General features: G+C 37.4%; 1 protein-coding gene across 2 annotated transcripts in view; it reads left to right on the top strand.

Annotated features, from left to right (window-relative positions):
* atg7 (ATG7 autophagy related 7 homolog (S. cerevisiae)) overlaps positions 1 to 25,963 on the top strand; it is a 159,325-nt gene that overhangs the window by 98,621 nt on the left and 34,741 nt on the right. For both annotated transcript variants that reach the window (XM_067432012.1, XM_067432011.1), the window contains one exon: positions 22,353 to 22,475. In XM_067432012.1, coding sequence (XP_067288113.1) covers positions 22,353 to 22,475 — 123 coding nt within the window. The remainder of the gene's footprint in view (positions 1 to 22,352; positions 22,476 to 25,963) is intronic.

The raw sequence follows: 25,963 nt of genomic DNA, 5'->3' as shown, positions 1-25,963 counted from the left end.
GACACCAAACTACCTTACTAACTATTAATAAGCAGTAAATTAGGAGATTATTGAGGCTAAAGTCATAGTTAATAGTGAATATGTGTTCCTCATACTAAAGTGATACCAAACTACCTTACTAACTATTAATAAGCAGTAAATTAGGAGATTATTGAGGCTAAAGTCATAGTTAATAGTGAATATGTGTTCCTCATACTAAAGTGATACCAAACTACCTTACTAACTATTAATAAGCAGTAAATTAGGAGATTATTGAGGCTAAAGTCATAGTTAATAGTGAATATGTGTTCCTCATACTAAAGTGATACCAAACTACCTCACTAACTATTAATAAGCAGTAAATTAGGAGATTATTGAGGCTAAAGTCATAGTTAATAGTGAATATGTGTTCCTCATACTAAAGTGATACCAAACTACCTTACTAACTATTAATAAGCAGTAAATTAGGAGATTATTGAGGCTAAAGTCATAGTTAATAGTGAATATGTGTTCCTCATACTAAAGTGATACCAAACTACCTTACTAACTATTAATAAGCAGTAAATTAGGAGATTATTGAGGCTAAAGTCGTAGTTAATAGTGAATATGTGTTCCCCATACTAAAGTGATACCAAACTACCTCACTAACTATTAATAAGCAGTAAATTAGGAGATTATTGAGGCTAAAGTCGTAGTTAATAGTGAATATGTGTTCCTCATACTAAAGTGACACCAAACTACCTTACTAACTATTAATAAGCAGTAAATTAGGAGATTATTGAGGCTAAAGTCATAGTTAATAGTGAATATGTGTTCCTCATACTAAAGTGACACCAAACTACCTTACTAACTATTAATAAGCAGTAAATTAGGAGATTATTGAGGCTTAAGTCATAGTTAATAGTGAATATGTGTTCCTCATACTAAAGTGATACCAAACTACCTTACTAACTATTAATAAGCAGTTAATCAGGAGATTATTGAGGCTAAAGTCGTAGTTAATAGTGAATATGTGTTCCTCATACTAAAGTGATACCAAACTACCTTACTAACTATTAATAAGCAGTAAATTAGGAGATTATTGAGGCTAAAGTCGTAGTTAATAGTGAATATGTGTTCCTCATACTAAAGTGACACCAAACTACCTTACTAACTATTAATAAGCAGTAAATTAGGAGATTATTGAGGCTAAAGTCATAGTTAATAGTGAATATGTGTTCCCCATACTAAAGTGATACCAAACTACCTTACTAACTATTAATAAGCAGTAAATTAGGAGATTATTGGGGCTAAAGTCATAGTTAATAGTGAATATGTGTTCCCCATACTAAAGTGATACCAAACTACCTTACTAACTATTAATAAGCAGTAAATTAGGAGATTATTGAGGCTAAAGTCATAGTTAATAGTGAATATGTGTTCCCCATACTAAAGTGATACCAAACTACCTTACTAACTATTAATAAGCAGTAAATTAGGAGATTATTGAGGCTAGAGTCATAGTTAATAGTGAATATGTGTTCCTCATACTAAAGTGATACCAAACTACCTTACTAACTATTAATAAGCAGTAAATTAGGAGATTATTGAGGCTAAAGTCGTAGTTAATAGTGAATATGTGTTCCTCATACTAAAGTGACACCAAACTACCTTACTAACTATTAATAAGCAGTAAATTAGGAGATTATTGAGGCTAAAGTCATAGTTAATAGTGAATATGTGTTCCCTATACTAAAGTGATACCAAACTACCTTACTAACTATTAATAAGCAGTAAATTAGGAGATTATTGAGGCTAAAGTCATAGTTAATAGTGAATATGTGTTCCTCATACTAAAGTGATACCAAACTACCTTACTAACTATTAATAAGCAGTAAATTAGGAGATTATTGAGGCTAAAGTCATAGTTAATAGTGAATATGTGTTCCCCATACTAAAGTGATACCAAACTACCTTACTAACTATTAATAAGCAGTAAATTAGGAGATTATTGAGGCTAAAGTCGTAGTTAATAGTGAATATGTGTTCCTCATACTAAAGTGACACCAAACTACCTTACTAACTATTAATAAGCAGTAAATTAGGAGATTATTGGGGCTAAAGTCATAGTTAATAGTGAATATGTGTTCCCTATACTAAAGTGATACCAAACTACCTTACTAACTATTAATAAGCAGTAAATTAGGAGATTATTGAGGCTAAAGTCATAGTAAATAGTGAATATGTGTTCCTCATACTAAAGTGATACCAAACTACCTTACTAACTATTAATAAGCAGTAAATTAGGAGATTATTGAGGCTTAAGTCATAGTTAATAGTGAATATGTGTTCCTCATACTAAAGTGATACCAAACTACCTTACTAACTATTAATAAGCAGTAAATTAGGAGATTATTGAGGCTAAAGTCATAGTTAATAGTGAATATGTGTTCCCCATACTAAAGTGACACCAAACTACCTTACTAACTATTAATAAGCAGTAAATTAGGAGATTATTGGGGCTAAAGTCATAGTTAATAGTGAATATGTGTTCCTCATACTAAAGTGATACCAAACTACCTTACTAACTATTAATAAGCAGTAAATTAGGAGATTATTGAGGCTTAAGTCATAGTTAATAGTGAATATGTGTTCCTCATACTAAAGTGATACCAAACTACCTTACTAACTATTAATAAGCAGTAAATTAGGAGATTATTGAGGCTAAAGTCATAGTTAATAGTGAATATGTGTTCCCCATACTAAAGTGATACCAAACTACCTTACTAACTATTAATAAGCAGTAAATTAGGAGATTATTGAGGCTAAAGTCATAGTTAATAGTGAATATGTGTTCCTCATACTAAAGTGATACCAAACTACCTTACTAACTATTAATAAGCAGTAAATTAGGAGATTATTGAGGCTAAAGTCATAGTTAATAGTGAATATGTGTTCCCCATACTAAAGTGTCACCAAACTACCTTACTAACTATTAATAAGCAGTAAATTAGGAGATTATTGAGGCTAAAGTCATAGTTAATAGTGAATATGTGTTCCCCATACTAAAGTGACACCAAACTACCTTACTAACTATTAATAAGCAGTAAATTAGGAGATTATTGAGGCTAAAGTCATAGTTAATAGTGAATATGTGTTCCTCATACTAAAGTGATACCAAACTACCTTACTAACTATTAATAAGCAGTAAATTAGGAGATTATTGAGGCTTAAGTCATAGTTAATAGTGAATATGTGTTCCTCATACTAAAGTGTCACCAAACTACCTTACTAACTATTAATAAGCAGTAAATTAGGAGATTATTGAGGCTATAGTCATAGTTAATAGTGAATATGTGTTCCTCATACTAAAGTGATACCAAACTACCTTACTAACTATTAATAAGCAGTAAATTAGGAGATTATTGAGGCTTAAGTCATAGTTAATAGTGAATATGTGTTCCTCATACTAAAGTGATACCAAACTACCTTACTAACTATTAATAAGCAGTAAATTAGGAGATTATTGAGGCTTAAGTCATAGTTAATAGTGAATATGTGTTCCTCATACTAAAGTGATACCAAACTACCTTACTAACTATTAATAAGCAGTAAATTAGGAGATTATTGAGGCTAAAGTCATAGTTAATAGTGAATATGTGTTCCTCATACTAAAGTGATACCAAACTACCTTACTAACTATTAATAAGCAGTAAATTAGGAGATTATTGAGGCTAAAGTCATAGTTAATAGTGAATATGTGTTCCTCATACTAAAGTGATACCAAACTACCTTACTAACTATTAATAAGCAGTACATTAGGAGATTATTGAGGCTAAAGTCATAGTTAATAGTGAATATGTGTTCCTCATACTAAAGTGTCACCAAACTACCTTACTAACTATTAATAAGCAGTACATTAGGAGATTATTGAGGCTTAAGTCATAGTTAATAGTGAATATGTGTTCCTCATACTAAAGTGATACCAAACTACCTTACTAACTATTAATAAGCAGTAAATTAGGAGATTATTGAGGCTATAGTCATAGTTAATAGTGAATATGTGTTCCCCATACTAAAGTGATACCAAACTACCTTACTAACTATTAATAAGCAGTAAATTAGGAGATTATTGAGGCTAAAGTCATAGTTAATAGTGAATATGTGTTCCTCATACTAAAGTGATACCAAACTACCTTACTAACTATTAATAAGCAGTAAATTAGGAGATTATTGAGGCTAAAGTCGTAGTTAATAGTGAATATGTGTTCCCCATACTAAAGTGATACCAAACTACCTCACTAACTATTAATAAGCAGTAAATTAGGAGATTATTGAGGCTAAAGTCATAGTTAATAGTGAATATGTGTTCCTCATACTAAAGTGACACCAAACTACCTTACTAACTATTAATAAGCAGTAAATTAGGAGATTATTGAGGCTAAAGTCGTAGTTAATAGTGAATATGTGTTCCCCATACTAAAGTGATACCAAACTACCTCACTAACTATTAATAAGCAGTAAATTAGGAGATTATTGGGGCTAAAGTCATAGTTAATAGTGAATATGTGTTCCTCATACTAAAGTGATACCAAACTACCTTACTAACTATTAATAAGCAGTAAATTAGGAGATTATTGAGGCTTAAGTCATAGTTAATAGTGAATATGTGTTCCTCATACTAAAGTGATACCAAACTACCTTACTAACTATTAATAAGCAGTAAATTAGGAGATTATTGAGGCTTAAGTCATAGTTAATAGTGAATATGTGTTCCTCATACTAAAGTGATACCAAACTACCTTACTAACTATTAATAAGCAGTAAATTAGGAGATTATTGAGGCTAAAGTCATAGTTAATAGTGAATATGTGTTCCTCATACTAAAGTGATACCAAACTACCTTACTAACTATTAATAAGCAGTAAATTAGGAGATTATTGAGGCTAAAGTCGTAGTTAATAGTGAATATGTGTTCCCCATACTAAAGTGATACCAAACTACCTCACTAACTATTAATAAGCAGTAAATTAGGAGATTATTGAGGCTAAAGTCATAGTTAATAGTGAATATGTGTTCCTCATACTAAAGTGATACCAAACTACCTTACTAACTATTAATAAGCAGTAAATTAGGAGATTATTGAGGCTTAAGTCATAGTTAATAGTGAATATGTGTTCCTCATACTAAAGTGATACCAAACTACCTTACTAACTATTAATAAGCAGTAAATTAGGAGATTATTGAGGCTTAAGTCATAGTTAATAGTGAATATGTGTTCCTCATACTAAAGTGATACCAAACTACCTTACTAACTATTAATAAGCAGTAAATTAGGAGATTATTGAGGCTAAAGTCATAGTTAATAGTGAATATGTGTTCCTCATACTAAAGTGTCACCAAACTACCTTACTAACTATTAATAAGCAGTAAATTAGGAGATTATTGAGGCTATAGTCATAGTTAATAGTGAATATGTGTTCCCCATACTAAAGTGATACCAAACTACCTTACTAACTATTAATAAGCAGTAAATTAGGAGATTATTGAGGCTAAAGTCATAGTTAATAGTGAATATGTGTTCCTCATACTAAAGTGATACCAAACTACTTTACTAACTATTAATAAGCAGTAAATTAGGAGATTATTGAGGCTAAAGTCATAGTTAATAGTGAATATGTGTTCCTCATACTAAAGTGATACCAAACTACCTTACTAACTATTAATAAGCAGTAAATTAGGAGATTATTGAGGCTAAAGTCATAGTTAATAGTGAATATGTGTTCCTCATACTAAAGTGATACCAAACTACCTTACTAACTATTAATAAGCAGTAAATTAGGAGATTATTGAGGCTAAAGTCATAGTTAATAGTGAATATGTGTTCCTCATACTAAAGTGTCACCAAACTACCTTACTAACTATTAATAAGCAGTAAATTAGGAGATTATTGAGGCTATAGTCATAGTTAATAGTGAATATGTGTTCCCCATACTAAAGTGACACCAAACTACCTTACTAACTATTAATAAGCAGTAAATTAGGAGATTATTGAGGCTTAAGTCATAGTTAATAGTGAATATGTGTTCCTCATACTAAAGTGATACCAAACTACCTTACTAACTATTAATAAGCAGTAAATTAGGAGATTATTGAGGCTAAAGTCATAGTTAATAGTGAATATGTGTTCCCCATACTAAAGTGATACCAAACTACCTTACTAACTATTAATAAGCAGTAAATTAGGAGATTATTGAGGCTAAAGTCATAGTTAATAGTGAATATGTGTTCCCCATACTAAAGTGACACCAAACTACCTTACTAACTATTAATAAGCAGTAAATTAGGAGATTATTGAGGCTTAAGTCATAGTTAATAGTGAATATGTGTTCCTCATACTAAAGTGATACCAAACTACCTTACTAACTATTAATAAGCAGTAAATTAGGAGATTATTGAGGCTATAGTCATAGTTAATAGTGAATATGTGTTCCCCATACTAAAGTGACACCAAACTACCTTACTAACTATTAATAAGCAGTAAATTAGGAGATTATTGAGGCTAAAGTCATAGTTAATAGTGAATATGTGTTCCTCATACTAAAGTGATACCAAACTACCTTACTAACTATTAATAAGCAGTAAATTAGGAGATTATTGAGGCTAAAGTCATAGTTAATAGTGAATATGTGTTCCTCATACTAAAGTGATACCAAACTACCTTACTAACTATTAATAAGCAGTAAATTAGGAGATTATTGAGGATAAAGTCATAGTTAATAGTGAATATGTGTTCCTCATACTAAAGTGATACCAAACTACTTTACTAACTATTAATAAGCAGTAAATTAGGAGATTATTGAGGCTAAAGTCATAGTTAATAGTGAATATGTGTTCCCCATACTAAAGTGTCACCAAACTACCTTACTAACTATTAATAAGCAGTAAATTAGGAGATTATTGAGGCTAAAGTCATAGTTAATAGTGAATATGTGTTCCTCATACTAAAGTGATACCAAACTACCTTACTAACTATTAATAAGCAGTAAATTAGGAGATTATTGAGGCTAAAGTCATAGTTAATAGTGAATATGTGTTCCTCATACTAAAGTGTCACCAAACTACCTTACTAACTATTAATAAGCAGTAAATTAGGAGATTATTGAGGCTAAAGTCATAGTTAATAGTGAATATGTGTTCCTCATACTAAAGTGATACCAAACTACCTTACTAACTATTAATAAGCAGTAAATTAGGAGATTATTGAGGCTAAAGTCATAGTTAATAGTGAATATGTGTTCCTCATACTAAAGTGACACCAAACTACCTTACTATCTATTAATAAGCAGTAAATTAGGAGATTATTGAGGCTAAAGTCATAGTTAATAGTGAATATGTGTTCCTCATACTAAAGTGACACCAAACTACCTTACTAACTATTAATAAGCAGTAAATTAGGAGATTATTGAGGCTAAAGTCATAGTTAATAGTGAATATGTGTTCCTCATACTAAAGTGATACCAAACTACCTTACTAACTATTAATAAGCAGTAAATTAGGAGATTATTGAGACTAAAGTCATAGTTAATAGTGAATATGTGTTCCTCATACTAAAGTGATACCAAACTACCTTACTAACTATTAATAAGCAGTAAATTAGGAGATTATTGAGGCTAAAGTCGTAGTTAATAGTGAATATGTGTTCCTCATACTAAAGTGATACCAAACTACCTTACTAACTATTAATAAGCAGTAAATTAGGAGATTATTGAGGATAAAGTCATAGTTAATAGTGAATATGTGTTCCTCATACTAAAGTGATACCAAACTACTTTACTAACTATTAATAAGCAGTAAATTAGGAGATTATTGAGGCTAAAGTCATAGTTAATAGTGAATATGTGTTCCTCATACTAAAGTGATACCAAACTACCTTACTAACTATTAATAAGCAGTAAATTAGGAGATTATTGAGGCTATAGTCATAGTTAATAGTGAATATGTGTTCCCCATACTAAAGTGATACCAAACTACCTTACTAACTATTAATAAGCAGTAAATTAGGAGATTATTGAGGCTATAGTCATAGTTAATAGTGAATATGTGTTCCCTATACTAAAGTGATACCAAACTACCTTACTAACTATTAATAAGCAGTAAATTAGGAGATTGAGGCTAAAGTCATAGTTAATAGTGAATATGTGTTCCTCATACTAAAGTGATACCAAACTACCTTACTAACTATTAATAAGCAGTAAATTAGGAGATTATTGAGGCTAAAGTCATAGTTAATAGTGAATATGTGTTCCTCATACTAAAGTGATACCAAACTACCTTACTAACTATTAATAAGCAGTAAATTAGGAGATTATTGAGGCTAAAGTCATAGTTAATAGTGAATATGTGTTCCTCATACTAAAGTGATACCAAACTACCTTACTAACTATTAATAAGCAGTAAATTAGGAGATTATTGAGGCTAAAGTCATAGTTAATAGTGAATATGTGTTCCTCATACTAAAGTGATACCAAACTACCTTACTAACTATTAATAAGCAGTAAATTAGGAGATTATTGAGGCTAAAGTCGTAGTTAATAGTGAATATGTGTTCCTCATACTAAAGTGATACCAAACTACCTTACTAACTATTAATAAGCAGTAAATTAGGAGATTATTGAGGCTAAAGTCATAGTTAATAGTGAATATGTGTTCCCTATACTAAAGTGTCACCAAACTACCTTACTAACTATTAATAAGCAGTAAATTAGGAGATTATTGAGGCTAAAGTCATAGTTAATAGTGAATATGTGTTCCTCATACTAAAGTGATACCAAACTACCTTACTAACTATTAATAAGCAGTAAATTAGGAGATTATTGAGGCTAAAGTCGTATTTAATAGTGAATATGTGTTCCTCATACTAAAGTGATACCAAACTACCTTACTAACTATTAATAAGCAGTAAATTAGGAGATTATTGAGGCTAAAGTCATAGTTAATAGTGAATATGTGTTCCTCATACTAAAGTGATACCAAACTACCTTACTAACTATTAATAAGCAGTAAATTAGGAGATTATTGGGGCTAAAGTCATAGTTAATAGTGAATATGTGTTCCTCATACTAAAGTGATACCAAACTACCTTACTAACTATTAATAAGCAGTAAATTAGGAGATTATTGAGGCTAAAGTCATAGTTAATAGTGAATATGTGTTCCCTATACTAAAGTGTCACCAAACTACCTTACTAACTATTAATAAGCAGTAAATTAGGAGATTATTGAGGCTAAAGTCATAGTTAATAGTGAATATGTGTTCCTCATACTAAAGTGATACCAAACTACCTTACTAACTATTAATAAGCAGTAAATTAGGAGATTATTGAGGCTAAAGTCGTATTTAATAGTGAATATGTGTTCCTCATACTAAAGTGATACCAAACTACCTTACTAACTATTAATAAGCAGTAAATTAGGAGATTATTGAGGCTAAAGTCATAGTTAATAGTGAATATGTGTTCCTCATACTAAAGTGATACCAAACTACCTTACTAACTATTAATAAGCAGTAAATTAGGAGATTATTGGGGCTAAAGTCATAGTTAATAGTGAATATGTGTTCCCCATACTAAAGTGATACCAAACTACCTTACTAACTATTAATAAGCAGTAAATTAGGAGATTATTGAGGCTAAAGTCATAGTTAATAGTGAATATGTGTTCCCCATACTAAAGTGATACCAAACTACCTTACTAACTATTAATAAGCAGTAAATTAGGAGATTATTGGGGCTAAAGTCATAGTTAATAGTGAATATGTGTTCCTCATACTAAAGTGATACCAAACTACCTTACTAACTATTAATAAGCAGTAAATTAGGAGATTATTGAGGCTAAAGTCATAGTTAATAGTGAATATGTGTTCCCCATACTAAAGTGATACCAAACTACCTTACTAACTATTAATAAGCAGTAAATCAGGAGATTATTGAGGCTAAAGTCATAGTTAATAGTGAATATGTGTTCCTCATACTAAAGTGTTGGGTAATTTAAACACTAACTAAACCCATGAGCTCTGAATAGACCTGTATGAAACATCCTCAGAATGCGTTCAGCTGAGTTTAATGTGATATTATGAACGCTTTACAAAGCAGCAGCAGATTTCTAAATGTTCATGAAAAAGCCTCGTGGTCAGCGGTAGATGCGATGGTTTCATTCAGGCATAGTTCGGATGTACATTACCCCAGGTCCTAGAGGAGGTCCACAACTTTTACCCATCGTCTACAAACATCTTTTCAACATCATATCGGAAGGAGTTTAGTAAACAGTGCAGATGCTTCTGTTTATTAGTTTGTTTTAAGTGGTAAATGTGTGTTTAAATCACAGGAGATAGATGGATGGACATAGATGGATGGATGGATGGATGGATGGATGGATGGATGGATGGATGGATGGATGGATGGATGGATGGATGGATGGATGGATGGATGGATGGATAGATAGGGCGCAGTATAACATGTCTTAACGCTGTATTTTTCTTCTATCCTCCCTTTATTCCACACCGCTGTCTGTGCTTTGAACGGCTCGTCTGCTTCCTGCTTCTATGAAGCCCCTCCCTCTGAAAAACGCAATGGTCTTAGATTGGTCAGATGGCCAAATGTAGTTTCCTGTATTTTGATTGGCTGAAGTGCCAAGCACAGGTTAAGGCCACGCCCCTTCCCATTACGGGCAGAAGTCACATCTGCGGAGACTAGCGAGGGTTTATGATGTCACCAACCCAGGAAGAAGCTCGTTGTAGTCCAAAGCGGCCATTTTTGTAGGCAATAAACTGCCGTAACTTTAACAGACAATAGGTGTTTCTCAATGTCAAGGATGCTTCCTTGGAAGGACTGATCCTTCCAAGTCACTTCCTTCAGAGGCTAGGCGAGGCTCCTCTTTAGCATTCGGAGAACACGTAAATGGAACAGGCTAGCAAGTGCACGTCATTGCGTCATTACGTCAGTGAAAAGGTCCGTTGGCCATCAATAACGTTATGTGTAACGTTATTTGTATATATTTTTATATCAATACAGTAGTAATTTGTACTGGCATTTAAACGTTAAACTTTACGTATATTTACTACGGTTATAACAAATGTTTGGTAACGTAAATAAAAGCATTGTGGCAATCAGAGGTGAGGGACCGTGAGAGCCGGCTGATGGAGTGATAATGAACGGCAGCTGATCGCCGCCACACCGGTCTCGGCTCACGGCAAAGTGATTGGAGTATAAATGTGGAGCGTGGAAGACGAGAGAGGACTAGGCCTGGAGTTTATGTTATGGTTTGTTTATGTTTTATTATGTGTGTGCGGGCAGTCGCCCGTGAGGGTTTTCCCCGTGTTACTTTCGTTTTGTTTATTATTTATAATAAAGTTGTTGAACGTTCGCCGGTTCCCGCCTCCTTCCTTCCCATCTACAAACCCTGATACAAGCATATTTACCCCGTTCACGCTCCGACTCCGGGAACGTCAGAAGATAGCGAAGCTGCGCGCATAGGATTGTGGGTGATTTGAGAACGCGAAGTGCGCGAAGGCTACTCATATGCATCCTTTCCTGTATATGACATATTTTTCGAACGAAGGACTCAGTCCTTGGTTGAAATTCGAGGATCCTCGACATTGGAACAGTCCTTCGTCGGATGTCGATGACGTGGCATCCTTAGAATTCTGGCTTCCGAGGATCCTTCCTTGACATTGAGAAACGCCTCATATCTCCGTTTGCAGTGAACTTTCAGCGCTGTAACTTTGCAGATACTGTTTATGCTCAAGCAGCGACATTACACACTAACTAAAGTTACACAAGTCAAATCACAGCGACATTACACACTAACTAAAGTTACACAAGTCAAATCACAGCGACATTACACACTAACTAAAGTTACACAAGTCAAATCACAGCGACATTACACACTAACTAAAGTTAAACAAGTCAAATCACAGCGACATTACACACTAACTAAAGTTACACAAGTCAAATCACAGCGACATTACACACTAACTAAAGTTAAACAAGTCAAATCACAGCGACATTACACACTAACTAAAGTTACACAAGTCAAATCACAGCGACATTACACACTAACTAAAGTTAAACAAGTCAAATCACAGCGACATTACACACTAACTAAAGTTAAACAAGTCAAATCTCATTCAACCGCCCCTTTAATGAAGCAGGAAGTGTTAAATGTGTTGATGAATGCTGTGTTGTTTATAATCTATAGTAACAGAAGCTGAGCTCATGTGACCTTCATCAGCCAGTCGTGTGTGTGCGTGATGTTAGTGATGTTGCTCTCCATCAGCTGTGAGTGTGAAACCATGGAAACCAAACACTCGTCCACAGACAAACACTTGTAAATGTGGAGACGTTGTGTCTCATCCGTCCTGAAGACAGACTGACACAAAACACACACACACACACACACACACACACACACACACACACACACACACACACACACACACACACACACACACACACACACACACACACACACACACACTAAACCTACCCATCACAGGAAACATTCTGCATTTTTACTTTCTCATAAAAACTCCTCCTGTGTGATTTATAAGCCTTTTGTAAAGTGGGGCCATGGGTAATGTCCTCATATTTCACCCTCTCCTGTAATACCTGTGTCATACCCATGGCATTATACACATTTCTGTCCTCATATGTCACAAACACACACACACACACACACACACACACACACACACACAGAGAGAGAGAGAGAGAGAGAGAGAGAGAGAGAGAGAGAGAGACATATCTACAGGCTAAAGATCACTGAGACTCAGATGAGACAGGAAGAAAACTCCCAAAACTCACACATGGCAACACACCAGAGAAAGCCCCTCAGAACACACTCGCAACAGTTACTCAGTGGATACACACCCGTGTAGCATCTTCAGTTTTCTGTTTTATTTCATTCGGGCATTAAAGTTAAATGCTATCTTTGCCCAGCGCTGAGCTCACGTCACGTGCAGAACACAGCGAGTTAAACCATCTGAGGTTATATCGGCAAGAGCAAAGCCTCCACCATCTCTTCAAACAATTACAGGGGAAGCAGTGGGAGGAGCTGGAGGAGAGCGCCGCTGTATGCAAACCAGATGTGCTGCTCACACACACACACACACACACACACACACACACACACACACACACACACACACACACACACTGCGTCAGTGATTTAATGGGCTTCATAAGTCAAAGGCTCCAGATTTAAGGAGGTCCACTCTTGGAAAACACAATTAAATCTTGTTTAGGTGCTCCTGCTGTTATGTTGCTAGGCAAGAAAGCAAGTTTATGCTCATGATCTGTTTCAAATACAGTGTGATGTTTGTTCAGAGAAGATAAATACTTTACTTTGACAGAGAAAATGATTCGTTTTTGTGGTTTATGTCTGTGTAAAAGCCTCATACAGTAGATTCGGTAAGGGTTTTAAGCAGTATGTAGTTTTAGTCCTGACTCTACTGACACACTCCCTGCAGTGGACAGTTAACCCAGTGGCGTAACTTTGCTTTGAAAAGTGGTGGGGACTCGTTTTGCTATGTGTTTGTTTAATAACCGAATATACTTTGGGACCGAGTTCAGAGTTGGAAATGGAATAGCTATACAGATAAGACGACATAATTATAAACTATAAACTGTTTCACTTGTGTGCACTCACTAACAACAAAGGCCGTGGATTGAGGGAGCAGATTATTTAGCATTCACTCACTCCAAACACTGTCTTCATAAAAATAAAAATAAAAGTTTATTAAACGCAACGTTTTTAATTTCAAAAGCATTTCTAAATTCAGTGAATATTTCAAACAAACAAAATTCCAAGCCTATATAACGAAATGGTAAAAAAAAAAAAAAATTGAGTTACCACATGCAAACACACCGCGAGCTTGAGATCTGTGTGAGCATTCGTGCTTCACTGCTCATATTATCATCATCAGCCTCCTCGACATTCACTTATAATGTTAGTCTAGTGTTCATCCCTCAAGAACAGCAATAGGGCTGGAACTGACAATTCTTTTTTACTATTAATCCTTTAGTTAACCTACTGTAACTTCTGACGTTAATCTTTCAGTGTTTTGAAACACCTGAGCCCCTTCACTAACACTCCGTTTGTCAACGGATTGCTTTTTTAAAGTCAGCATGAAATTCCTATTGTTCCCTATCCTCTATATAGTGCACTGTCTGATCGTTCCCTTTCCCCTATATAGTGCACTGTCTGATCGTCCCCTATCGCCTATATAGAGCACTGTCTGATCGTTCCCTATCCCCTATATAGTGCACTGTATGATCGTCCCCTATCGCCTATATAGAGCACTGTCTGATCGTTCCCTATCCCCTATCCCCTATATAGTGCACTGTCTGATCGTTCCCTATCCCCTATATAGAGCACTGTCTGATCGTCCCCTATCGCCTATATAGAGCACTGTCTGATCGTCCCCTATCGCCTATATAGAGCACTGTCTGATCGTTCCCTATCCCCTATCCCCTATATAGTGCACTGTCTGATCGTTCCCTATCCCCTATATAGAGCACTGTCTGATCGTCCCCTATCGCCTATATAGAGCACTGTCTGATCGTTCCCTATCCCCTATATAGTGCACTGTCTGATCGTTCCCTATCCCCTATATAGAGCACTGTCTGATCGTTCCCTATCCCCTATATAGAACACTGTCTGATCGTTCCCTATCCCCTATATAGTGCACTGTCTGATCGTTCCCTATCCCCTATATAGTGCACTGTCTGATCGTTCCCTATCCCCTATATAGAGCACTGTCTGATCGTTCCCTATCCCCTATATAGTGCACTGTCTGATCGTTCCCTATCCCCTATATAGAGCACTGTCTGATCGTTCCCTATTCCCTATATAGAACACTGTCTGATCGTTCCCTATCCCCTATATAGTGCACTGTCTGATCGTTCCCTATCCCCTATATAGTGCACTGTCTGATCGTTCCTCATTCCCTATATAGAGCACTGTCTGATCGTTCCCTATTCCCTATATAGAACACTGTCTGATCGTTCCCTATCCTCTATATAGTGCACTGTCTGATCGTTCCCTATCCCCTATAAAGAGCACTGTCTGATCGTTCCCTATCCCCTATATAGTGCACTGTCTGATCGTTCCCTATCCCCTATATAGTGCACTGTCTGATCGTTCCCTATCCCCTATTTAGATTACTGTCTGATCGTTCCCTATCCCCTATATAGTGCACTGTCTGATCGTTCCCTATCCCCTATTTAGATTACAGTCTGATCGTTCCCTATCCCCTATATAGTGCACTGTCTGATCGTTCCCTATCCCCTATATAGAGCACTGTCTGATCGTTCCCTATCCCCTATTTAGATTACAGTCTGATCGTTCCCTATCCCCTATATAGTGCACTGTCTGATCGTTCCCTATCCCCTATATAGAGCACTGTCTGATCGTTCCCTATCCCCAATTTAGATTACAGTCTGATCGTTCCCTATCCCCTATATAGTGCACTGTCTGATCGTTCCCTATCCCCTATTTAGATTACAGTCTGATCGTTCCCTATCCCCAATTTAGATTACTGTCTGATCGTTCCCTATCCCCTATATAGTGCACTGTCTGATCGTTCCCTATCCCCTATTTAGATTACAGTCTGATCGTTCCCTATCCCCTATATAGTGCACTGTCTGATTGTTCCCTATCCCCTATATAGAGCACTGTCTGATCGTTCCCTATCCCCTATTTAGATTACAGTCTGATCGTTCCCTATCCCCTATATAGTGCACTGTCTGATCGTTCCCTATCCCCTATATAGTGCACTGTCTGATCGTTCCCTATCCCCTATATAGAGCACTGTCTGATCGTTCCCTATCCCCAATTTAGATTACAGTCTGATCGTTCCCTATCCCCTATATAGAGCACTGTCTGATCGTTCCCTATCCCCTATTTAGATTACAGTCTGATCGTTCCCTATCCCCTATATAGTGCACTGTCTGATCGTTCCCTATCCCCTATATAGTGCACTGTCTGATCGTTCCCTATCCCCTATATAGTGCACTGTCTGATCGTTCCCTATCCCCTATATAGAGCACTGTCTGATCGTTCCCTATCCCCAATTTAGATTACAGTCTGATCGTTCCCTATCCCCTATATAGTGCACTGTCTGATCGTTCCCTATCCCCTATATAGTGCACTGTCTGATCGTTCCCTATCCCCTATATAGAGCACTGTCTGATCGTTCCCTATCCCCAATTTAGATTACAGTCTGATCGTTCCCTATCCCCTATATAGTGCACTGTCTGATCGTTCCCTATCCCCTATATAGAGCACTGTCTGATCGTTCCCTATCCCCAATTTAGATTACAGTCTGATCGTTCCCTATCCCCTATATAGTGCACTGTCTGATCGTTCCCTATCCCCTATATAGAGCACTGTCTGATCGTTCCCTATCCCCAATTTAGATTACAGTCTGATCGTTCCCTATCCCCTATATAGTGCACTGTCTGATCGTTCCCTATCCCCTATATAGAGCACTGTCTGATCGTTCCCTATCCCCTATATAGAGCACTGTCTGATCGTTCCCTATCCCCTATATAGTGCACTGTCTGATCGTTCCCTATCCCCTATATAGTGCACTGTCTGATCGTTCCCTATCCCCTATATAGAGCACTGTCTGATCGTTCCCTATCCCCTATATAGTGCACTGTCTGATCGTTCCCTATCCCCTATATAGTGCACTGTCTGATCGTTCCCTATCCCCTATATAGAGCACTGTCTGATCGTTCCCTATCCCCTATATAGAGCACTGTCTGATCGTTCCCTATCCCCAATTTAGATTACAGTCTGATCGTTCCCTATCCCCTATATAGAGCACTGTCTGATCGTTCCCTATCCCCAATTTAGATTACAGTCTGATCGTTCCCTATCCCCTATATAGAGCACTGTCTGATCGTTCCCTATCCCCAATTTAGATTACAGTCTGATCGTTCCCTATCCCCTATATAGAGCACTGTCTGATCGTTCCCTATCCCCTATATAGAGCACTGTCTGATCGTTCCCTATCCCCTATATAGAGCACTGTCTGATCGTTCCCTATCCCCTATATAGTGCACTGTCTGATCGTTCCCTATCCCCTATATAGAGCACTGTCTGATCGTTCCCTATCCCCTATATAGAGCACTGTCTGATCGTTCCCTATCCCCTATATAGAGCACTGTCTGATCGTTCCCTATCCCCTATATAGTGCACTGTCTGATCGTTCCCTATCCCCTATATAGTGCACTGTCTGATCGTTCCCTATCCCCTATATAGAGCACTGTCTGATCGTTCCCTATCCCCTATATAGAGCACTGTCTGATCGTTCCCTATCCCCTATATAGAGCACTGTCTGATCGTTCCCTATCCCCTATATAGTGCACTGTCTGATCGTTCCCTATCCCCTATATAGTGCACTGTCTGATCGTTCCCTATCCCCTATATAGAGCACTGTCTGATCGTTCCCTATCCCCTATATAGTGCACTGTCTGATCGTTCCCTATCCCCTATATAGAGCACTGTCTGATCGTTCCCTATCCCCAATTTAGATTACAGTCTGATCGTTCCCTATCCCCTATATAGAGCACTGTCTGATCGTTCCCTATCCCCAATTTAGATTACAGTCTGATCGTTCCCTATCCCCTATATAGAGCACTGTCTGATCGTTCCCTATCCCCTATATAGAGCACTGTCTGATCGTTCCCTATCCCCTATATAGAGCACTGTCTGATCGTTCCCTATCCCCAATTTAGATTACAGTCTGATCGTTCCTCATCCCCTATATAGTGCACTGTCTGATCGTTCCCTATCCCCTATATAGAGCACTGTCTGATCGTTCCCTATCCCCTATTTAGATTACAGTCTGATCGTTCCCTATCCCCTATATAGTGCACTGTCTGATCGTTCCCTATCCCCTATATAGAGCACTGTCTGATCGTTCCCTATCCCCAATTTAGATTACAGTCTGATCGTTCCTCATCCCCTATATAGTGCACTGTCTGATCGTTCCCTATCCCCTATATAGAGCACTGTCTGATCGTTCCCTATCCCCTATATAGTGCACTGTCTGATCGTTCCCTATCCCCTATATAGAGCACTGTCTGATCGTTCCCTATCCCCTATTTAGATTACAGTCTGATCGTTCCCTATCCCCTATATAGTGCACTGTCTGATCGTTCCCTATCCCCTATTTAGATTACAGTCTGATCGTTCCCTATCCCCTATATAGTGCACTGTCTGATCGTTCCCTATCCCCTATATAGAGCACTGTCTGATCGTTCCCTATCCCCAATTTAGATTACAGTCTGATCGTTCCTCATCCCCTATATAGTGCACTGTCTGATCGTTCCCTATCCCCTATATAGAGCACTGTCTGATCGTTCCCTATCCCCTATATAGTGCACTGTCTGATCGTTCCCTATCCCCTATATAGAGCACTGTCTGATCGTTCCCTATCCCCTATTTAGATTACAGTCTGATCGTTCCCTATCCCCTATATAGTGCACTGTCTGATCGTTCCCTATCCCCTATTTAGAGCACTGTCTATCCCCTATATGTGCTATCCCCTATATGCGCTGCAGTCTTTTTATTTTGGGTATTTCATTTATGCTCCACTTGCCAAAATGGGGTGTGTCTTGTAAAGGGTGAAATGAGAATGACTTTGTTCAGTACAGGGAGAAAAAAACCCTCAAGACTACAATGGAGGCCGTTTCAGGGAGTTCAGAAACAGTGACACCGTAGAGAGAAGAACGGGAACTTCACAGAGCTTTTTCAGGCTCAAACAGCAACTTTACACACCAAAGCAAGAACACATAGAAGGTCCACTTTAAAGGGTTAGTTCACTAAAACTGAGCCTGTGGTGTTTATCTGCTGACCCCCAGGGCATCAACATGTAGGTGTGTTTGTTTCTTCAGGAGAACACAAATGAAGATTTTTAACTCAACCGTTGCTGTGTGAGAGTCATATAATGATGTGAATGGGGAACAATTCTGGGAAACTGGCGCAATCATAGATATAAATTATGTAGATGCCTCATATCTATATCTATGATCGCGCCGGTTTGACCTCACCAGACGGAAGTAATAGCGGATGAGAACACTAGATGAGATTCGTCTGATATGAGGTATAAAAAAATAACATCAATGTGCCGTCAGGAGCAGCAGGGTTTTTGTGCATGTTGTCTAAGCATGTTTTTTTGTTTGTTTATTTTGCTCTCATAGAATCGTTACCCATTCACATGCATTATATGACTGGCACAAAAATGATACGTATACAGCTAAACGCATGTGGAAGGGGCCTTAAAAAAGCATAGTAGGCCCACTTTAAAGAACCATCTGAGTTCATGGAGTTTGGACAGATGAGCTCCGGCCTGTTCTCGAACCCTCTCTGTCAGTCAAGTCATCCATGTCTGGTTCATTGAAAGCGGACGTCACTCTCCCCTCAGCTCAACAGGGCCGCCCATTCATCCGCCCCCAGCAGAAACTCAATCTCCTCTGAGAATGAGCTGTGTGAAAGGAGCCAGTGTGATTGTGGAGGGCTGTCTGTCTGAGGAGCGTCACTGAGATGGGCCTTGAGTGCTCTCAGCCCAACAGACAGTGGTGCCAGATGTCTGTCTCTCCTTTGTGCACGGGGCACAGTGCCATGTTACCGCAGCTTCAGATTGTGTTATCAACTGTGTTTGGATGTGCACTGGCCAACAAGCCAACTGTATTAGCAGATACAAGCTTCTCGGATGTTACTGCACATCCGTATTTCACATCTGAACATGTTGAATGGGTCTGTCAACTTTTAAACTGAACAGCATTGTGTTTGATGCATGTTGAGTGTGTTTACAGTCCAGCACATATAACCAAAGTATCTTTTCAAGGAAAGCTGTTCACTCAGTCGGCCATATTTGCACTCCTCTCTATTCGAATGGGACGCCTGCTTTTACATGCTCATGAACTTTAATGCCATCCCGTTGTTAATCCGTAGGGTTTAATATGGAGTCGGCCCACCCTCTCTAACAGCTCCAGCTCTTCTGGGAAGGCTTTCCTCAAGGTTTAGGAGTGTGTTTATGGGGATTTTTGCCCATTCTTCTAGAAGCTCATTTGTGAGGTCAGGCACTGATGTTGGACGAGAAGGCCTGGCTCTCAGTCTCCGCTCTAATTCATCCCAAAGCTGTTCTATCGGGTTGAGCTCAGGACTCTGTGCAGGCCAGTCAAGTTCCTCCACACCAAACTCCTCATCCATGTCTTTATGGAGCGACGCTTTGTGCACTGGAGCGCAGTCATGCTGGGACAGGAAGGGGCCGTCCCCAAACCGATCCCACAAAGTTGGGAGCGTGAATTTTTTCCATATTGTCTTATTGAAGCATTAAAAGTTCCTTTCACTGGAGCTAAGGGGCCAACCCCTGAAAAACAACTCCACCCCATAACTCCACCCACCTCCACCAAACTTTACACTTGGCACAATGCAGTCAGGCAAGTCCCGTTCTCCTGGCGACCGCCAAACCCAGACTCGTCCATGGGATTGTCAGACTGAAGCGTGATTGGTCGCTCAGAGAACACGTCTCACTGCTTTAGAGTCCAGTGGCGGCTGCTTTACTCCACTGCATCCCACGCTTTGCATTGCTCTTGGTGATGTAAGGCTTGGATGAGTTGCTCAGCCATGGAAACCCATTCCATGAAGCTCTCTCCGCTGTTCTCGAGCTCATCTGAAGGCCACAGAAGTCTGGAGGTCTGGAGCTGTTGACTCTGCAGAAAGTTGGTGACTTCTGCGCACTGTGACCCTCAGCATGCGCTGACCCCGCTCTGGGATTTAACACTTCGTGGCTGAGTTGCTGTTGTTCCCAATGGCTTCCTCTTTGTTATAATCCCACTAACAGTTGAGCGTGGAATATTTAGTAGTGAGGAAATGTCAGGAATGGACTTATTGTCCATGAACTGTCACATAATTGTTGTTTGGTATGGTCAAATAGCATTTAAAAGCCAATGCACATGTGGAGTCCTAAGGGGCCATTCGCGCACAATGTGGTTTTCCATTCCACTCCTCTACTTTTCCATTGTTTTTCTATGCAAACATTAGATATGCACCGATCGACCGGCCTGGCCAGAAGCAGCCGATTTTCCACATACTCTGCCCCAGTGACCAACTGGTCAGTCTCACGTCTTGTTGCCATAATTTGACTAATTCCTGCAGGTTTATATAAATGGCAAAAACATAAAGCCGATTCTCAAACAAGCTTGTGAGTCGCAATGACCAAAACAAGTGGCTTACTGCGCATAATGTAAAAATGCCCATCTTGGCAAGTATTCAGTTAAACAGTCCTTTTTGGAACGTAAATAGGTGAAAAAATGTTGGTAACAGTATATTGGATCTGTGCATAAACTCTTAAAGTGACAGCAGCCATAATATTCCTGCTGCCGTCTGTCATGTTAATCAGAGAACAAAAGACAGAAAATCACTCGCTGCTCTTGACTGAATACGTTTTGTAACTTTATTTGAAAGCATTAATCTGCATTTAATTTTTACAATGAAGACTATTACTTTAATTTCTGTATTATTTCTTACCAAAAAACCTAATAAACCTAAATCTCTATTTCAATTACAATATAATTCTCTCTAATTCTATTGCATCTATTTGTGCTGTTATTTGCCTTTTGTTTATTTTTTACTGACTTTTTATGAAAATAAAATTCAGAGTTGCCAAGTCCGTGGTTTTCATGTGGAATTGGTCTACTTTAACAGTTTTGAGTTGCAATTGGGCGGGTTTTGTTGTGAAAACCTGGCAACCCCGTCAAGGGCTCTCCACTTTTTCTCCGCCTCACGAGAGAAATGTTTTGCTGACCTTTAAAGATGTGTGGAAAAGTGCAGACAGCAAAACATTGAATAATCATTTTGTCTGCGTCCATTGAATATTCCGCCGTTTTACTTCCTTTTCCAGTTAAGAATGTTTTGAGCTGTTTCGCCGGTGTACAGAGTAAATGCAAATATCGGATATGGGTCACTTTTAAAATATGATGTAAGCGGGTCGTCAAAAAAATCAGATATAGTCACCAAATGGGAAATGTGCATCAAGATTTGCAGTGTGAATGCAGCCTAATAAACATACACTAGAACGATGTCTTTAACCTTTGCAATTTCGTGTCTCACGCATGACTTGGCATTCTAAAAACATGCCGCTTACCGATTGGCTCTTTTATTTAGAAGGCGGGGCTTATTCCACCATATTGTGCATTGCACTTCCTCTCAATAATAATAATATGATTTCTCTTAAGACCCAGAACCAGACGTACTGGTCCATTTTAATGAACTGAAACCCTGAGTCCCTTTAATTAACCATCATTATTTTATATTTGACAGGTTCTTGAGAATTATGAGCGGGAAGGCTTCCAGTTCCTAGCGAAGGTCTTCAACTCATCCCATTCCTTCCTGGAGGATCTGACAGGCTTGACTTTACTCCATCAGGAGACTCAGGCGGCTGAGGTTAGACTGTCTTTATTAACCTGTGTGTTCTTGGGGTAGTCAGATTACTGATTACTATTGTGACTGCAAATAATATTCTCTCATCATGTGTGTTCATTATTAGCTGATCAGATCCATTTGCACCTATAGACTTGGAAATATGCTATGCACAGATGGTTATAGTTGAAAGAGGTTCAAGTGTTGACTGAAGCACCTAGTTCAGGATCAGACTGATTGTTCAGAGATGAGTGAATTATGATCTGTTTGCTGTCATCTCAGACACAAGCACCAAAGCTAACAGCACATTGTAGAAATATGATCATGCTGATCTTTTTAAAAAGGACAGAGGAACTCCTTTTAGTTTCAGATGAAGACAAAGGCTATTGACCCGACATATGGTATATACACTACACGATCCAGAGCTCAAAACTCGCATCAAACATGGGCAGTAAAGCCCCAAATATTCAATATCTATCTGTAAGTTTATGAAGATATCGATTGAAATTCATTGAGGGTTTCTGTTCAAGTTTAGTATTTACATGTATGCATTTATCCGACATTTATCATGTCTGTTCAGACCAAGAACGGTAAGAATGTAGTTCTGAAAATCATTCTGAATGTAAACGAACAGCAGAATCCATACCATTACAATAAAGGCTCAAAGAAACAATATTGTTGAAATCACATTTAGAAGGATTTTTCAAAAGTGCAGCTGTGTTTTATAGTTTATAGTATACTTTATAGTTATTGTGTGGACGGCACCAATTTACAATGGATGAAAAAATCAGCACAAAGCCAACAATATTTGTATACAATGCCAGATGTGATGTTAAACAGAGAGAGTGAAGGGTCTGGAAAATGACTTTGTTTCCTTGTTATGAAGGAAACACAAGGCGTTGCTCGTTCATTGAGCGTAGCTGAATCATTACCAGTGTTGGGGATAATGCATTACAAGTAACATGAGTTGTGTAATCAAATTGCTTTTTCAAGTAACTAGTAAAGTTGACACATTACTTTTAACATTTGAAACAAAATATCTGAGGTGCTTTTTCCACATTTATTTGACTGACAGGCCTCTTGTCCCCATGTTAAGAAACATTAAGAGTAAGTGCAAAGGTGTTGTGTGTGAACAGGCTGTAGTAGTCCTAAACTAAATGTGAGCATTTATCTCATTTGCACAATAAAGATTTAGTACTCAAATATCAAATGCAAAATCAGAATACAATGCAAACCTCCAATAATTAAATAAAACTGTTAAAAAAAATACATTTATGCATTAAAACAACCTTTATTGACCAATGTCTTGCTGCTAATTTTCGATGATTCGGTTAAACCAAAAGCAAAAATGTCTTAAGATGTTTTGTTTTTATTGGAGAGGTGTTCAACTTTTTTCACCTGCATCCTAGATGTGTGACGTGTGCATTTTAGACATGTGCCGATTTTCGATAATGCGATTTATCACGATAATGAATATGCACGATATTGTTATCGTGGGCACTTTAAAATATCGTAAATAATAATTTATTAACAATTTATATTTTTTTTATAATGCACTCAAGAATACTTTGCCCATCAACCGTATAAATGCTCAACACCGCTGTTCTGCATCAAAGGGACACGCGCTCAGATATAAACAAGCCCAACGTGCGTTTGCACACGACTGAACGGGTGAAGGAGACGCGCTGCTGAAGTGCCGCTCAGTGACAGCAGAGGGCGCCGATGAACTGCAGAATGCAGCCGGTTACCCCGGAAACCAGCAAACAAACAAAAAACGTGTAGTTTTTAAAACAGCCATTCGTTTTTGTAATCTCAATGTTGTTCATCACAGCACCAAATACTTAATACTTAAAGACTTAATAGGCTATTTATTTTCAATTTTAAAATTTTTTATGTTTTAATCTGGACTACAACATGCCCTAATGATTAGAACTGTTCTGATTATTTGTTATTGTTCAGTAAAACTTTGTATACGACTTCATTAGTTAACATGTTAATTCATTATTACCAAACTGACAATGAAAAATACTTATAAAGAATTAATCATTCTATGTTAATTTCTTAATTACTTTTTAATAACTTTAAAATCAAAATCAAAATAACTTTTAATGGACCTAAGATAAAACTAACAATGATCAGTATTTCTTAACCAACATTAACAAAAACATTATACTTTCTGTATCAAATGTAGCTGTTGCTCAATCTTAGTTAATGCATTAAATAATGAGACCTTATTGTAATTTGTAAGCCTACCTGTTGTTCTTTATAGCCTAATTCTTTTGCATTTTAATCTGTTTGAAAATTGTACTTTTACAGCTCTGAAAAATATCAAGAGACCACTAAACATTGATTTCTCAATGAGGCGTCTCTTAATTTTTCCAGAGCTGTATATATTTTTGGTGCATTATTGTATTTAAACATTCAGTTATTTTTGTTCTTACAAAAATAGTTCTTAAAGCTGTTATGCTATGGCAACACTTTTTTTTGCAACGTATTTCAATATCGTGATAATATCGTATATCGGGGTAAAACTTCAGCAATTAATCGCAACATGAAAAATTGATATCGGCACATGCCTAGTGCATTTGCATTTTTACTTTGGCCTGAGGTTTATTATTTAAATGTTGGTGTTAAGTGGTCTTTACATTTGCACAAAAATATAACTTTTTTTGTTATAAAAAACAAAGGTGACAAAAAGTAACGCAAAAGCAACATAGCGCATTCAAATACTGTGAAACATGCTCTTTGGGAAACGAATGGACCTTGTATATCTCTATGGATCCCTCTGTGGCGTTACAGTCGCATCTTTCGCACTATCCAGATTAGATTTGTTTTCCAATAGTCATCGCTAAAAGAAGAGCAGATTGGATGTAAGAGTTTCACGTCGCAGTGTCGTCAGCTTCCGTGATTTTAACGGGAGTGTTTGTGAGAGTTTATCCTGTCCTGCAGTTTAGCTCAGTTAGACGTTGGAACAAGAGGTGGACAAAGTACACAACTTCATTATTTTATTATGGTTGTATAAATGCACATTATGCCATCATGGTTTAAGCCAGTCAGTGACGCTCCATCAGACACACTAGCAGACGACTAACTTAAACTCATTTAAATACTTGTAGAAAAGTTACAAAGCTGCTGTCACTTTAAGGCCGAATGCACGGATCCAATACACTGATACACATCTGATATTCTCACACTGTTCACCTTCACTGAAGACAGAATCAACTTTGTTTATGTGAATCCTCCACTAAATGAGCATTTGGACATCCGTCTTCTTCCATTTTGCTCTAAACTATAAATCAGTGTTTAATAAATGCTGTGAAATCATTGAACTTCACGAGACTCTACAAGAGTGATTCCTGAAAGGCTTTCTGCAAAAACCCAAACACCTTTAAAAGAAGAAAAAAATCATCACTGACTTTCAAAGCTGCGACAGAAACGACTTTCCACTTCGAGGACCTTGATAGAAATGTAGTGGAGTAAAGAGGAGGATATTTGTCTTTCAGATGGAGTGA

This window comes from Pseudorasbora parva, chromosome 22 (genome assembly GCF_024679245.1).
Source record: "Pseudorasbora parva isolate DD20220531a chromosome 22, ASM2467924v1, whole genome shotgun sequence".
NCBI lineage: Eukaryota > Metazoa > Chordata > Actinopteri > Cypriniformes > Gobionidae > Pseudorasbora > Pseudorasbora parva.
The sequence above is the reverse complement of the archived record's forward strand: the minus strand, read 5'-3'. Positions and strand labels throughout refer to the sequence as shown.